This window comes from Alligator sinensis, unplaced genomic scaffold (genome assembly GCF_000455745.1).
Source record: "Alligator sinensis unplaced genomic scaffold, ASM45574v1 scaffold1354_1, whole genome shotgun sequence".
Lineage (NCBI taxonomy): Eukaryota > Metazoa > Chordata > Crocodylia > Alligatoridae > Alligator > Alligator sinensis.
The window spans coordinates 827,366-842,806 of NW_005842344.1; the positions used below are offsets into that span (position 1 = coordinate 827,366).

The 15,441-nt window shown below is 59.7% G+C and overlaps 1 protein-coding gene across 2 annotated transcripts in view; it reads right to left on the minus strand.

The window, feature by feature from the left end:
* Window positions 1-15,441, minus strand: part of MAST3 (microtubule associated serine/threonine kinase 3) — a 27,949-nt gene that overhangs the window by 9,593 nt on the left and 2,915 nt on the right. For both annotated transcript variants that reach the window (XM_025210270.1, XM_025210269.1), the window contains exons 2-17: window positions 13,176-13,264; window positions 12,584-12,656; window positions 11,876-11,896; window positions 10,486-10,564; window positions 9,769-9,926; window positions 7,564-7,639; window positions 6,402-6,611; window positions 6,217-6,318; window positions 5,271-5,403; window positions 3,985-4,052; window positions 3,334-3,419; window positions 2,401-2,609; window positions 1,635-1,773; window positions 1,102-1,234; window positions 771-936; window positions 172-273 (exon numbers count right to left, since the gene is read on the minus strand). In XM_025210270.1, coding sequence (XP_025066055.1) covers window positions 172-273; window positions 771-936; window positions 1,102-1,234; window positions 1,635-1,773; window positions 2,401-2,609; window positions 3,334-3,419; window positions 3,985-4,052; window positions 5,271-5,403; window positions 6,217-6,318; window positions 6,402-6,611; window positions 7,564-7,639; window positions 9,769-9,926; window positions 10,486-10,564; window positions 11,876-11,896; window positions 12,584-12,656; window positions 13,176-13,264 — 1,844 coding nt within the window. The remainder of the gene's footprint in view (window positions 1-171; window positions 274-770; window positions 937-1,101; window positions 1,235-1,634; window positions 1,774-2,400; window positions 2,610-3,333; window positions 3,420-3,984; window positions 4,053-5,270; window positions 5,404-6,216; window positions 6,319-6,401; window positions 6,612-7,563; window positions 7,640-9,768; window positions 9,927-10,485; window positions 10,565-11,875; window positions 11,897-12,583; window positions 12,657-13,175; window positions 13,265-15,441) is intronic.

The window sequence follows — 15,441 nt, forward strand, 5'->3', positions numbered from 1 at the left end:
ACACCACGAAGAGCTGGGGTAGATGCCCAGAGGTAATCCCCGGCATACCAGGGGCCACCCCAAACCCGGGGCAGCCTCAAACTGACAACGCGGAGCAGCCGCCATGCAGGAGCCCTGGCCCCCCAGCGCACGCGGGGTTCAAGCCACGCAGCAAGGCCTGAAGCCGCATACCAGTGCCGACGCGTTCGAGTGGACACTGCCTCAGCAGCCTCATGATCAAGTCCTGGGCATCCGCGGGAAGGGCCTCGTCTCCTTCAGGCCACATGATTTCATCTGAAACAGAAGAAAGCCTCGCAAGGTGCCTCCTCGCATGAGAGCTAAGTGTGTTCAGCTCCAGACAACCAGCCACTTCTCTGGAGGCACCAGCACAACACAGGACACTAAACCCCTCCACCGGTGTCTTCTGCCCCGTCCCACTCTCGCTGTCTACAAAGCTTGCGCTGCTCCAACGCCCGGTCTCAGCCAGGAGCGGTGCCCGCTCACCACTGCAGGCACACACGACTCGGTTAGCGCTTGCCAAGCCCTTCAGAGCTCTTGGATGAAAGAGGGTTCAGAAGACTAAAGTCTTATTGATATTCAGACCCCAGAGGGCAAGGCTCAGGGGCCGAGCAAGGAGCAGAAGCAGAATATGCAGGAGCCCGGCAGCCAGGGCCCCTGACCCGAATACCCAGCCCCTATCCCAGAGCTGCTACGAGCCAAAGGAAGAGCAAGGCTTGAAATGGCAAAACCCCAAGAGCCCCCGAGAGTCACCAACGTCACTGGAGACCTACCGCTGATCACCTGCCCGAAGAGCTCTTCCGGCGTGTCACCGAAGAAGGGGACGCAGCCCACGAGGAACTCGTACAGGATGATACCCATCGCCCACCAGTCGACTGGCTTCCCGTAGCCCTGCATTAAGATCACCTCTGGCGCGATGTACTCGGGTGTGCCACACACCTGCGTGTGAAGAGGACGGTGACACTGAAACTCCCCAGCTGGACTCCTGTGCCACCCCACAGCCACCCTGGCTTGCAGGAGGGACAGGGCAACCCTCCCACCCTTTCCCCGAGGCCTGGGAAGTGCTTTAGACAACGCCCGCACTTGCTGGGGTCCTGACTGTACCTGCTTGTCCATGAACTCCCGAGTATCCTTCGTCATGTGTCCTTCGTACAAGTTTGTGGTCATGTTCATCAGCCCGATCTTGGACAGGCCAAAGTCTGTCAGCTTGATGTGACCCATCGACGTGATCAGCAAACTGCACAGATATGCACGAGTGACCTGCCTGGCTCAGGTCTCCAGCACAAAGCAGGGAGAGGGGGAAGAGCCAGTGCTTCCAGCTCCAGGGACGCAGCAGAGGCAGAAAGACACAGAAGCCAGGCCCTCTGGGAAGAGGCCTGTGAGCCAGCACGTCCCCTCGCTCGCCCTTTACCCACCCCACTGGTACCCTGCTAACCAGGCTGAGCAGCAGGGCCCTGCTCAGAAACCTGCAGTGAAAGGACTGGCTGCTTTCTGCCCTTGCCATGGGATTGCTGAACCTGGAGCAGGGCCCATCACTCCCTCAGGGAAGCAGAGGGACCCCCTCTCCCTGCCCCAGGTTAGACTCCAGCCACTTCTACCCCAGAGCCCCCCCGGGTCTGCCCCACCCGTGTCCTTACTTGTCAGGCTTCAGGTCCCTGTGCACAATCCCATAGTTGTGGAGATACTCCAGGGCAAGGACAGTCTCAGCAAAGTACATCCTGGCCATGTCAACTGGCAGAGGGCCCATGTTCTTCAGCAGCGTGGCGCAGTCTCCCCCTGCGGGACACACAGACCCTCTGGGATCCACACGTGACCACGCATGAGACTCGGTGGGTGGAAGGAGGGATCCCTGAAGCCTTTCCTCACCAGGGAGTGACGATTCCCCACACCAGGTCAGGCCCCAGGCCAGCACTTCAGGCAGCTGCCACCTGATGCAACATGGCAGCGCCCCAGCGTGGGGCTCCCAGCTCCACAGAGCCCCCAAACCCTTTGGCCTGAGGGTAAGAGGGGTCAGCATCTGGGCACACCTCAGCTGCCCGGGGGAACTGCCCTATGCCCTCAACTACTCTGCAGGAAGTAAAGCTAAACTGGCCAATATAGGTTTCATTTGGTGCTCTGGTCCTGTGCCCTCTCTCAGGGGCAGCACAAGACCCTTGTGCCTCTGCCCGACACAGGAAAGAAGTGGACTGGGCAGGGAAAGTCCTGCGCTCCTCACCCTGCTGCCTGCTCACAGGGACAGTGTGGGCAGGGCAGGGCAGGGCACAGGACACTGGGTGCCAAGGGTTCATTGCCCATTGGCCCGCCTGGACAACAGCCCCGACACCGGGGAGCCCTCCATTCCCCTGCACGAAGGCAGCAGGGAGGCTTTACATCTGCTTTAAGAGCTGCAGCTTCAGCACTCACCTTCCACATACTCCATCACCATGCACAGGTGCCTCCTGGTCTCAAAGGAACAAAACATGCTGACCACGAAGGGGTTCTCGGCGAAAGTCAGGATGTCCCGCTCCACAAACACCTGCTGGATCTGGTTCCGGAGAATGAGGTTCTGCTTGTTAATTTTCTTTATGGCAAAGCGCTGGCGGGTCTCTTTGTGCCTCACCAGATACACCGCCCTGCACGGGAGAAAGACAGACAACGGCTCCTTGAGCAGCAGCCTTCGGCACCTGCCACATCAGCACTGCGAGGGCACTGCAGGATTCAGACAGAGCCCTGTGGCCGCTGTCACATGCACGCATCCAGAGCAGCTGGGCGGTCTACTCCAAACGCACCCCTACAAACAGCCCCGATCTACCACCCAGAGCACATGCTCAGGACTCCAAGTCTTCCCCCCCGGCTTTCTAAGCATTTGCTGCTAACCAGCCGTGCACTGTGCTCTCCGTGGCATCATCTACAGTTGGGTCAAGTGAACGGGGCGTTTCCAAGCATGCTGCCAGCGAGGCCTGTCTTACTGAGCAACATCACTGCAGCGAGGTGGGAGCTGCTACCCATGCGGCAAGCCGGCTTGGGTCTGGAGGAACGGGCGGGCAGGCACTAGAGCGCCGCACTGAAAGGCAAGAGCTTAGGCTCACCAGTTCTAGCGGAAAGTCTCTACCCTGCCTGGCCAAGTGACACCAGAAGCAGCTGCAAGGAGCCAGAAGCACTGGGCCTGCTGCTCCTCTCTACTCACTGACGTTTGTGCTTTCTTAAAGGGGACAGCAAGACTGGTCAGGTCCTGTATTTGAAAGCAGCAGCCAACGTCTGCTGTCGGGACTGGGGACGGCTCAGTGCAGCCTCCAGTGCCCAGGCGTGCTGGCGCCCAAGCATCCTGTGTGGAAGCAGTAGCCTCCCACAACTCACCCATAGGCCCCATTGCTGATCAGCTTGATGGTCTCAAAGTCGCTCTCGCATGGTTTCCTTCGATAAGTGGCAGCTGAAGCCCGGCTCTGAGTGAGTCACAGACAGACAGACACAGAGGGATATATCTGGCCTTCTGCAATCCTGGAACTGTTACAGATCACTGTACACATGTTCCCTGATTCAGCATCCCTGCCATTGTCCAGTGCACCCCCACACCCCGGGATGCTGTCTCACCGAAGATGACAGTCCTGCCATTGGATGCTCACTACACCTACTTGCTGAAGTGGTGCCATCGCTCACCATCATGGGAACTACCCGACCAGGAACCCACTACACCACGCAGGCAAGGAACTGCAAGCCAAACCCGGCCTCCTGCCATGCCTGTTCCACATGCCCGGGTGCCATTTTGAGGGCCTGAGCATGGGACTGGGCATCTACACGATGTCTACCATCAACAATGCCTGAAAACCCACACAGTTTCATCAGTCCTTTATGGATGGGGCAGCTCAAATGCTAGTCTTCCTGGGGTACGGCGATGCGGGAAGGCCGTCTGCATACAGGATGCTAGACGTTCACACTGTACACAGTACATGCCAAAGCAGGAAGGTCCGAGCAGGGACTGCAAATGCCGACTCTGCCGGCCGTACCCACCTCGGGGGGGTCATCTGCTTCTGGAGCAACAGTATTCCCACCATCCAACTGATCCAGCTGAACCATCTCTGCGGGGGGAAAAACAGCTGTCAGCCATGCAGTAGCAATGCGGGCACGGTGCTGCGGTTCGAGACAGCATGGGAATGACATCCGTCCAGCTGGTTCCATGGGATCCAGCCCAGACCTGCCATTGGAAAACTCAGGGTCGTGGCAGCCGAGGGTCCGAACTACAACATTACTACGTCACTACCGCACTGAGAGTTAAACTTGTATACAACGCTATCTGCTCCACAGCCCTCTCTGTGCTCTCTCCGTGGATTAAGATTCTCCTTGAGTTTTGGCTTCTCATGGATTAAGTGTTCTTGAAAGTAATCTACTTTACTTCCGTTGAGCGAGCATTAATGACAATGGAGTGGGGGTCTGGCCAGGAACGTCTGGGCCACAGGCCTGGAACCGGCACCACGCCACCACCACCTGCCGAGCCTTGCTGCCTTTGGTGGCCGATGCATCTAACTTCATCTCCGCACAGAGCGATTCGATACCACCTGCTTTTCAGGCACAGGGGATCGAGCATCCTCACGGGAGCGCAATCTGTCACCACCAGCCAAAGTGACTGCTGCCTTTCACTCTGAGAGGGCTCCCACTTGGCCTCTGAAGCAGCCAGTGGAGGGGTTTGCATCTGATGCATATATATTGGCTAAGGGGATGCGACCCAAGCGGGGAGACAGCAGTCTGGTCATGGCTGTACCAGACACCAGCCATGCGATGCCTGGAAGGAGGTTAGGAGGCCTAGGCTCACGTCAGGACACCCTGCCCTCTGCCGCGAGCAGGACGGGTGGGAGGGGGCAGGACACGGCACACACCGCATACGAGCCCTTTTGCCTACCCGGCTGGCAGCCTGCACAGGAGCTTTGCACAGGCCTGCGAGCTCGACGTCATCGTGAACGTGCATCTCAGCCGACTTACCAGCAGCAGTGCTGGATGGACAAGCCGTCTGTTTGTCCTAACAGCACCAGCTCCACCACCGTCCTGTGTCACCGCATTCACCCCAGTCTCAAGAGGCGACCCCAGGGAGAGCACAACGCTCCCTTGGAGTACTCCAGCCCCCCCGAGACAGTAGCAAGGCTGCCCCAGCATCAGCAGCACTGGTGCGGCAGGATGTGGGCAGCTGTTTGTCTGGGAACGGGACACCTTCCTGGACAGGGCGACGTCTACCCAACAACCGCAGCCTGGGGGCAAGCAGTGCTGCATCCCGTTCCCAGCTTGAGCACTGCCCGTTTCCCTACCCTCCAGGGGGTCCTTAGCGAGCCCCAGTTGGCTGATGATGTAGCGCGGGATGTCGGTCTTTATCCCTTGGCCAACTTTGGCATGGCCTTCCGCGGCTTCCAGCAGGTGATAAAACTCCTCCGGATCGAACTCCTGCACAGTGAAGAGCACGCACAGTCAATGCAGGACTCTGCCTTAACGTCCCTCCCCCCGCCGCGCTCCGGGCATCCCGGTGCCTGAAGGCACGAATGTCTTTACACGGGGCTAGAGCAAGTGCTGATCTGAGCCGGCCCGCTTCGGCTCTGGCATTTTGCGACGCAGCACAGACTGGTTGGCGTTTCTGCTTCCGGCATACAAGCCTGGATATAGATTTAGTCTTGTGCCCCAGAGTTTGAGGGCATTTTTCAGAGGGCAGCCTGGCTCTGTGCCTAGGCAGTGTTATTCCTTCCAGCTGTGGGATATGCTAGAACAAATCTCCAGTTAGACCCCGCAAGAGAGATCTGAAGATTTAACGAAGGTACAATTGCAGGGTTTCAAACCAGATTAATCCCTGAAGCAGAATATGTTTGGGAAGTTCAGTATAGGATAAAAGCTACAGCAGGGCATGAGAAGCAGCAAAGCAGATTAAGCATCCCTCCCAGCCCTGCGTCCCTCTTCATTAATAATTCTGAATGTCTGTGCGGGCTTCAGCTGATCTCTCCAGACCAACCACGTTACATAAGCACTAGCCTGACACCCACCGCCAGCGAGCCGGCCAAAGGGAACGGCCCCGTTCTGTCTGGACGTCCCACTGGGACTGAGCTGGACCTGCTACAGGGCAGACGACACGCGCAGGAGCCGCTCTGTGCATGTAAATGTGTTGGAGGGGACTCAGTTTTTGTCTCTGACCACTGAGCCTAGCCCGCACAACCGAGACCGGAGCCGAGCATGCACACTGACTGCAGCAAAGCCACGAGTGTCTCTTACCAAGCACTCTAGCAGGCGGGCCGGTCGAGATATTATTATCAGCAGCTTCCTCACCAGCTGGTCTACGAACCTCACTTCCTCACTCTCCGAACGCTCCTGGGCCTGTAGAAGAGGAGACAAAAGCTGCGAGGTCACCACAGAGCCGCAGGCAGCCAGGACGGCGGGGCGGGGGGTCAGAGGCGTACGTCTCGCAGCATCTTCTCCAGCTTTTCCTGCAGCTCCATGAAGTAGCGCGAGGTGATGAGGGCTCCCTGGGACTTAGCCAAGCAGTCTCGGGCCAACTCGATGATCTGATGGTGGATGAACCCCAGCACCCCATCAGCAAGGGGCAAGGTGCTGCTCGGGGAGCAGCTGGTGATGGTCTCCTGCAGGCGCTCCTCCATCTGTGCCGTGGCCTGTGCGACAGAGGCGGAAGGTGTTGCAGAGGCACGTACCCCATGTCAGCCACCAGCTGCACTGGTCCGGCTCTAGGGGCCGTGCCTCGAGGCAAGCCATGACCTGCAAGAGCGCAGTCCCATGACATCCTGAGCCAGAGCTCCCTGAAGGCAATGGAGCTGCAGCAGCTGGCACGAGCCAAGCATATCCCCCGGTGGCTGCCATTAGGACTCAAGACCCCTGGGCAGAGGAAGGCCGGTGCGGGCCTTTGGCTCAAGGTGAAGAAAACCATCATGAGCAGCTTTTCAGACAGGGCCCAGGCAGGTCCTGTGGGTCAAACACTTCTGAGCACAGCGCTGGTCGCACGCAAGGAACCCAGCACCGAGCAGTCGTGTCGCCAGCGCCTTCTTCCAGTGAACCCCAAGGCCAGACGCGTGGTACCGTAGGAAGGATGAAGCCAAAGCAGGGACAGACTCCATTACGGCTCCCCGGACAGGCCGGAGGCTGGGAGGCGGCCAGCCGACAACGCAGAACATCGCTGGGGCAGCGCGGAGCCGGCGAGCGAGGTGAGAGCCGCACGAGAGGGCTCCACGCTCGGGGCCGCCCGCCCATCTGCAGCTCGCCAGCATCACACAAACTAGAAGCATCGATCCCCACTCCCGAGACACGGGGCGGCACCAGCAGCCTTAAGGGCCAGAGCGTCCTTGTCTCGAGGACGGTGCATGTCATAGATCGTCGGGGCTGGAAGGGACCTTGTAGATCATCGGGTCCAGCCCCCTGCGTAGTGTCCTAGAGCGAACCAGGCTGCTGCGGAGATGGCTGTGCCGATACCGGGGCACACGCACCTCCCCGCGTGGCAGACCCTTGACCTCTGCTCCCCCGGGGCACTGGGTGCACCTCCCCAGACACAAGAGACGGGTCTTGTGGGACGCCCGCCCTCCTAGGAGTGTCTGTCCGAGCACCAGGCGTTACCTTAGGGAACCGCTCCTTGTAGACATGATTCATCATAACAATCTCGTTATCAAACGTTCCACTCGTCCGTCCCGGGCTGTGGGGAAGAACCCAATTATGTTCGATGTCATGTCACACACAGCATGTGCAGCTTTAAACGCGGGTGGAGATTCACCACAGCTTGTTTCCTATTCAAGACGCAACACTTCCATGTTTCACAAGCCGCCAACGCAGTCACGCCAAGCATGCGCGTGGGGACTGCCGGTCCACTACGCTCCAAATGCAGCTGCCCCAGTGCACCCGAGGGCTCTCCCTCTGCCTCCCACCTGCCCCGCAGCCTCTCGCTCCCCTCCAAACTTGCAGAAGCTCCTCCTTGTCTAACATGGCACTCCCCCTTTCCCTTGCGCAGCCCAACTGCGACTCCGCCCAGACGTCTTGGCACGCTGGTCACGAGGGGAAGCCCGGTGCCTGCCTGATCCGGCGACGGTCTGCAAAGAGCCAGGCCGACTAGCCACTCACACCAGTTACAGGGCAAGAGCAAGTCCCAGCCTTCAGGAACGAAAGGTCAACGTGCCGATTTCGTTTCAGAGGGCGATTTCGTCCTGCACACCCTCGACATTATCATGTTGGCCGCTGCCCTTGCCTTGACGCCAGTACTGACACCACGGGGAAGATGCTCTCGCCGTGCCCAATTCTGACCAGGTCAACCACCGCGCCACCTTTTCTTTCCAAGGCGCAGACGGACCTTCAGACGAGTCACTTATCTTCCTAGCCCCCCGTCTGCCCTCAGCAGAGCCAACTTCCCTCTGGGCCATGCCACAAGCAGTGGCATTTTAATCCTGTTACACAAAGCAAGTTGCAGGGAGCAGGCAGCAAGAGAGAAGAAATGGCAAGAACAAAACCAGATTCAACCCATCCGCTCTTACTTCAGCGATTAAGCAGTAAGCCCTGGCTTAGTCTGGGGATGTTGTACATTTGCTGTGTACAAGCAATAGCAGCCCCGCAAGTGGCGTCTCTCTGGTAAAACATGCATCCAGCTGTGAAGCCCTTGCAATAATTAATCTCACTTTAATGAGATTTCAGCAGACAAAGCCCCAGGCCAGCTATAGCTCTCACCCACCAAGCACACAGCAAGGTCTGGGCACGTTCAGCTGTGACCCCCCCGCCGCCATGGGAGGTGCACATGCACTGCGCTGGGCAAGGGGAGCACGGGCCAGCAATGGACGTGGACGGGTCGGTGTCTCCAGCACACGGAGCATTATGGAGGGATGCTAGCTCGTCAGGCTTGTGGGTCCCGACTACTGCCGTAGCCAGACTGCAGGAGTCAGACAGAGGCCCTGGGGCTCCCTGGCTTGCAGCTGCTTCCATGCTGGGACGCTTCATGCAATGGGCCCAGGTAGAAATGCAGCAAAGGGAAGTGTGACACCCCCGCCTGCCCCCCACTGCATGCCTAAAACATCCAAAAAACCCATGCCCCAGCCTGCTGTCTTAGGCCTGGGGCGGGAGTGGCCCTGCAGGCGCGTACTCAGAGCACTCAGCTCTTGTGAATACAGAGAATGCCTCCGGATCCGGCTACGCAAATGGGTTGTTTCACGTGCCAGCAGTAAGTCAGCTCCTGGCCTCTCTACTGCAACCCTGACCCATCAGCAAGACCCGCCAGGACAGGCCTGTTGCAGGACCTGGGCTGACAGCTCCCCACTCCCTTTGCCGTGACCCGCTCCAAGGAACGAGACAAACAGCTCAGCAGGAAACGGTTTCAAAAAAATGTTTTTGCAACAAACAGCATGTGCTGAAACCTCAGCCCCAGGAGCCTGCTTCTCAGGTAGAAGCAATTTCCAGTAACATGCACAAGGCTGCTAGGATGTGGCTAGGCAAGCAAACCAAGCCACAGGATGAGGCACGGAGACCCGAGGAGCGCTGAAGACGGAGCTGAAGGGCTTGGTGGGACGGTCACGGTGCAGCGGCTTGGAATCAGACCCCCGTGCTCTCGGCTCGGGGCCGCTCCCAAGGTGGACAGCCGCGGCCTTGCTACAGGTACAGCGCCTGCGCGATAAGCGAGGGAGGCCAGGCCGGGTGGACCGGACACAGCCCAGCAGCCCCCGTAGCAGTGCAACGCCAGCCCCGTGGGCATCACTTCTGGGCAGTAACCCCCACAGCTTCCCCTCCACCCATCGGCACACGAAGCTGACTGCTGGGGAAGCCCAGGGGCAGGGAAAGGCTCGTTACCTTAGGCTCCTGGATCGTGGCCGCAGGCAGGGCGAGCGCCGGCCCTCCTCGTCCGTGACGCTCTCCGTGCTGCGGAAATGCTTGGAGAGAAAATGCAGCTCATCGGGGGTGGGTTGGTACGGCAGCTGGTGCAGGCGCTCCTGAGAGGACGAGGATGACTGGAAGGAAGGACAGGCGACAGGCATCAGGAGACAGCCGGGCTGCCCTCGGGCAGAGCAGGACGGCGACCTAAAGGAAGCAGCAGCCTCGGGACCCTGTGACTGGGAACGCCGATGGCAGCAGGTGGGGCCCTCCTGGTGTAACCGGCTGCACCAGGGGCTCGCGTGTGCGCATCGCGGGCTCTGCCGTGCCCCGCTCACCCAGGCCCGCGGCATCTGCTCTTCTGCCTCGGGGCTTCGCACATGCTCCTCTCCGCTCCCACCTGCAACACGGGCTGCTGCTCCAGTCCTGTCCCCACCACAACAGCTCTGCAGTGCACCCAGGCTGGACCCGCCGCCCCCACACTAATCTGGAAAAAGCAGCAGCTGCCATCTGCAACATGCTGCAGCTAGCACAGAAACACCCTATAAACAGTTTCCAAGTGAAACACGTGGCTGGGCAGAGAGGCCCTGGAGAGCAGGATGGATCTGCCTCGGATGGAGGCCACGGAGGCCCGGGGAGGGCTCCAACACCCCGCAACGCCACCCTGCCGGACTAGCAACGGCTGGTGAGCCTTACCGAGACCGTGGAGCTGGGGGTGTTAGTCCCATAGCCAGACGAGGGTAGTGAAGCCAGTGACCACCTTCTGCCATCAGCCCTGCAAGAGGAGACGCAGACAGGGGAAAGGGGAGGGAGAACTTTGTTTCAATGCAGATAAAGGAACGAGGAACATCTGAACGGAAAGGGCAGGACCGGGGAGTGACGAGAAGGCCAGCTGCAGTCCCAAAGCCTCTTAGTCCCAGCGTATCTGATGTAGCTTCAGTTAAGTAACAGTCATTTGGTGCAATTAATTTTATGACCACAGGGAATGTAATACCACGGTGCTGGAAATGAGGTCACGGCGCTGGGGAACTGGCTGCCCTGCGAGCTGGGCTGCTCCAAGGCAGAGAGCAGGGCAACCCCCAAAACAAGCCATTACTTAATTGCAGCCACGTGACAGCTCTGCCCTGCATCCACAGATTCATAGATCCCTGCAAGAGGAGACGCAGACAGGGGGAAAGGGGAGGGAGAACTGTGTTTCAGTGAAGATGAAGGAATGAGGAACATCTGAACGGAAAGGGCAGGGCAGGGCAGGGGAACGAGCTCTGAGTGACGACAAGGCCAGCTGCAGTCCCAAAGCCTCTTAGTCCCAGCGCATCTATGAATCTATGCTCTTCCCAGTCCATGCAACGCGTGGACCAGTCCACTCGAGGGGACGGAGAGGATGCAGTGTTTGATCTGAATTTTTGTTACAGAGAAATCCGCACTCCTGAGACTGCGGTCTGCAGAGCAGCTCTGCCCCTGCCCCTGCCCCTGCAGACACCGGAGGCGAGAGCACGTGGGGACCACGGCACCCCGCTCACAAGCAGAGCGGGCCTTGCCGGGAAAGCTTTCCACCCTGCAGGCGCCGGGCCCAACGGGTTCCCCGCGCTGCACCTGGTTGTGCTTCACGCCCAGGCTAGCCCAGTGCACTGGGGTCTGCTGCTAGACCCAGCGGTGTGCGCTGGTGCCAGGGTAAAGGCTCTGGCAGGGCCCAGCACTCCCAGACCTGCGCTCTGCCCTGCCATTCACCAGCCACAGGGTTTTGTCACGCTGCTCAGAGTAAAGGACAGTTTACTCCGTCCGGGTTGCTCCCCATTAGGATGCCATGGGTCAGCAACGCGCCTGCCCCTGCCTGAGCCGAGCCCGAACCGCACGGGACTGCCTGGAGGTTTACGTCTACTTGCATGCGCCGCAAAGGTTAACCGGAGCAGCCCGGCGCAGGGCCCGGGTAGCCTGGATTCTGCACAGACCTCCTCGAGCAGCGGCTGCTTCCTCCCAACTCTGGATTTCAGCTGAGTAGCTGCTTATAATCCAGACAGCTTCACACGGGATATGATCCCTTGCCCACCCTTTCCCCCAGCTGAGGCTCGGGTGCTTTCATACTTGCCTATCAGTCCGAGGAGCATGGCTGCGGGTGCAGTGGCAGATCCGGTTGGCAGAAAGCAGGACACGGTGCCACGGGAAAGAGATGAATCAGAGAGAGAGAGGGAGGGAATCAGAAGGTGGCAATTAAGAACAAGGGAGGCTTGCTGTCACCCCTCAGCTCGTGGCTCATCACGTCCCCTCCACCTTGGGAACACCAGCAACCTGGCAGCTGTCACGACTCCCACCATCTCCAGAGAGCCGCAGGGAAGAGCTGCATGATGCAGAGCTGTGGGGACGCGCAGCGCAGCGCAGCGCAGCGACTGCGGCCCTCAGCATCCTCCTCATGCAGCAGCTCTTCCCACACTACCCCGCTACAGCTGCCCACGCGCCCCAGCCCCGAGCCGGGGGTACTGCAGGCGGTTTGTGCAGTGACCTGCCAAAGGAGCTCGGCAGTCCATGCTCTATCCCTCTTGCTCCCGTCTCAGGCCACTTTCGGACCAGTGACTGCACCAACCTGCGCCAAGGACCAACCCGAAGGGCACAATGAAGTCCCAGGCCCAGAGACCCAGTGCAAACCTGGGCCTCTGGAGGTGGAAGCTGAGGCACGATCAGCTGCACCCGCTCTGCCCGGAGAGCCATGCTACCGACAGGAGCCCGTGCCTCCTGTGGGCCAGCAGGCAGCCTGGCCCAATCCTTCCCAGCCTGCGGGCAGAAACCAGGCCCAGCTCACCTGCGAGCGAAGGGGAAGTTGACGGAGGCGCTGGTGGAGAAGTTCCTGGGACTGTCCAGAGGGCTGCTCCCGGCTGCAAAGAGGAAAGGAAGAAGTGAATGGCCTGGGGCTGGACCCTGTCTCAGCCAGCAGCTGCCCCTCGAAGCTGGAAGGGCACCAGGCAAATGGTTCGCTTAGTCCATCTTGCTTTCCTGCTGGAGAACAAACCTGCTCCCTGCTGTGGGAGGAGACGGCCGCCCCATCACAGGCAACGGTGCCCGCCACAAGGATGGGCGTGTAAGCCAGGTTCCACATGCCTACGGGCACACACCTGCACCCACCCCGCCAGGCGCACGAGTGACTCTGGCAGCAAGCAGTACTGCACAAAGCTCGTCTCACACGTGCTCCCCATCCCAAAGTGTCGACGGCCCTGGGCTCACAACAGGCCCTGCAGGAAGACCGCAGGCAGACGCGCCGAGAGGGGACTGAATTCACAGCAACAGGCTGCTGGGCCGCCTGCTCTGCAGCTCCAGCACAGGACCTTGCAGGGGACGCGAACACCAGCAAAGTCCTCGGCGGTGCCTGAGAGTCACTGAGCCCAGGTACTCCTTACCTGTTGGCACAGGCAGTGGGGACAGGGGACGCGATAGGGTTGGAGACGGCGTTCCCACCACCAGGCTCTTCCTGTTACTGCTTCGGCAGCTGGAAAGAGAAGACACATTTAGCTGCCATTCCTCTCCAAGACGTCAAGACCGGCGAGGGGCTGCAGAGGAAACCGGCGTGAAGAGACGTGAGCACCACCGCGCCGAGGGCTTTGCTCTGTAACCCCGGCACCACGCAGGAGGCAGACGAGAGGGCTGAGCTGGGCCAGAGGCTCGGCCTGCAAGGTCAGCTCCAGCATAACCAGAGCGACCAGCTCAGCCACAGCCAGCAGCCGGGCCCCACTGGAGCTCCCGACACGGGCTGGGCCACTCTTCCCAAAGGCAAACCGTCGTGCCAAGGCCCCACTTCCAGATCTAGCCAGAACTGGGGAGGGAGGCAGTATAAGGGCAGTTACTCAGAGCCCAGAGGACAAGAAGAGAAAAAAAGGGATCTCAAAAAGTCCAAAAAGGGGAAGCAAAGAAGCTGCAAGTAGCTTTAGGCTCAGACTGAACCCACTTCAAAGCAGCAACTGCATGGAAAATGCCTCCAGCTCCCAGGACTGTTTCCCCCTCTTGTGTCTCTGCCATCATAACTCGAGCACAGAGTAAACGCCCCCCGTGCACTGGCAGCCCCGAGCGCAGGAGGCTGCCAGGGCCTTTTGCCAGAGCTCAAGACACCACCGGTGAAGGCGAGTAGACTTCCGCTTTAGGAGAAACATCAGTGGCACGAGGATGCGGGAAAGTGGTTTGCTCCTTTTTGTTTTTAAAGTTAAAATTCTCTCATTTTCGAGCAGTACCTGCAGCTGCAGTCAACTGCAGTCTCAAAGAAAAAAAGGAGACTGCTGTCACGTCCATCTCACTCGCACTGCTTGTGCCCGCTATCCATCCCTCAATGCAAGCTGGTTTTCAACAGGGAACAGGGCAGGTTGCACTAGTTGTGCACAGTGCCCCGGCAGAGGCAACCCACCACCGCACCCACTCCCTGTGCACGTATCCACACCTGCTGCGTCTCCACCTCAGTGCCGCTTTGCAGGCCCGAACCTCCCCAGCCGCGGTCCCTTCCCCCCCATTTGCTGCTGCAGACTGGAGCTGGGGCCTACCGTTCGGTGCCTGCCACGTTTCTGGGCACACCGAATACAATCGTACTAAATAAGGGCCCGGCAAACACAGGAAAATACCGTCTGCAGAGTCAAAGGAACTGCAATTAGGGGAGGTTTCCATAAATGTGAGACCAAGGATATATCAGTCAGGACAACTGGAGAGAACCTGAGAGCCAAGTTTCAAATCAAGTAGGTCCTGCCCCGTGATGGCGCGGCGCTGCGGTCTGCACCAGACTGGCTCTTTCTGGACTAGGGCAGTTTTTTGAACAAGCTACAGCATCTGCAGCAGGAAGCTCCCCTCAGCTCCCCAGGGAGCAGGAATCCACCACCACGGGGCCCCCGGGCTGCGACGCTCGCTGACGCCTGCCCACGCAGGAGACTTGGACAGAGACAAGATGCTGCTGCAACAACAAGCAGGCCCGTCCCCCACAGCAAGTCCAGGCGGATGCTCAGAGTCAGGCTTCCCTCCCTGTCGCTGGCTGTTTGCTCCCTTCCTTTGGCAGCCAGCTGTTAAATGCCGTAAATCAGGGCCGTGGGCAGCGGAGGGGGCACCAGCCACGTGCTGCTCTTATCTCTGCAGCAGGGGCTGTTTGCATGTGCCGTGGGGCAGCCCTGCCTGCTGCGCTGGGGGCCGCTTTGGAAGCAAAAACAGGCAGATGCTCATTTCCGGTTTCCACAGCTCCACCCAGAGCGCTGCACCCTTGTCCAGTCCACCCCTGTGTCACCCTGCCCAGCCTGGCACGGCCGCTCCACCCGCCTCCCTTCCTCCCAACGCAGGACGCTGCTTCTTGCGGCGCCGGGGGCCAGCCCAGCTCCCTCCGTCTTCCTCAAATACTGGGGAAATTTACCAAACATGGAGTGGAAAAGTCAGCCACCTCCAGGATTATTCATACAAGGAGGCGATGACAAGCTGCCCGGGTCCCCCAGCGGCTACGGCACAGTCACCGTCCTCCCCCCTGGCAAGCGCTTTGTCAGGAGAGGAGGGGAAGTCACGGAACAGCACCGCCAACCCCAGAGCTGCCAGCAGCGCAAGGCCGCAGCGCCCACGAGCCCACGGCAGAGGATGGGAAGTGTGCCCCAGACAGCTCATGACCACCGCCGTATTGGCAGGGCGGGGCCGACCCCCGCGGGCGGGGGC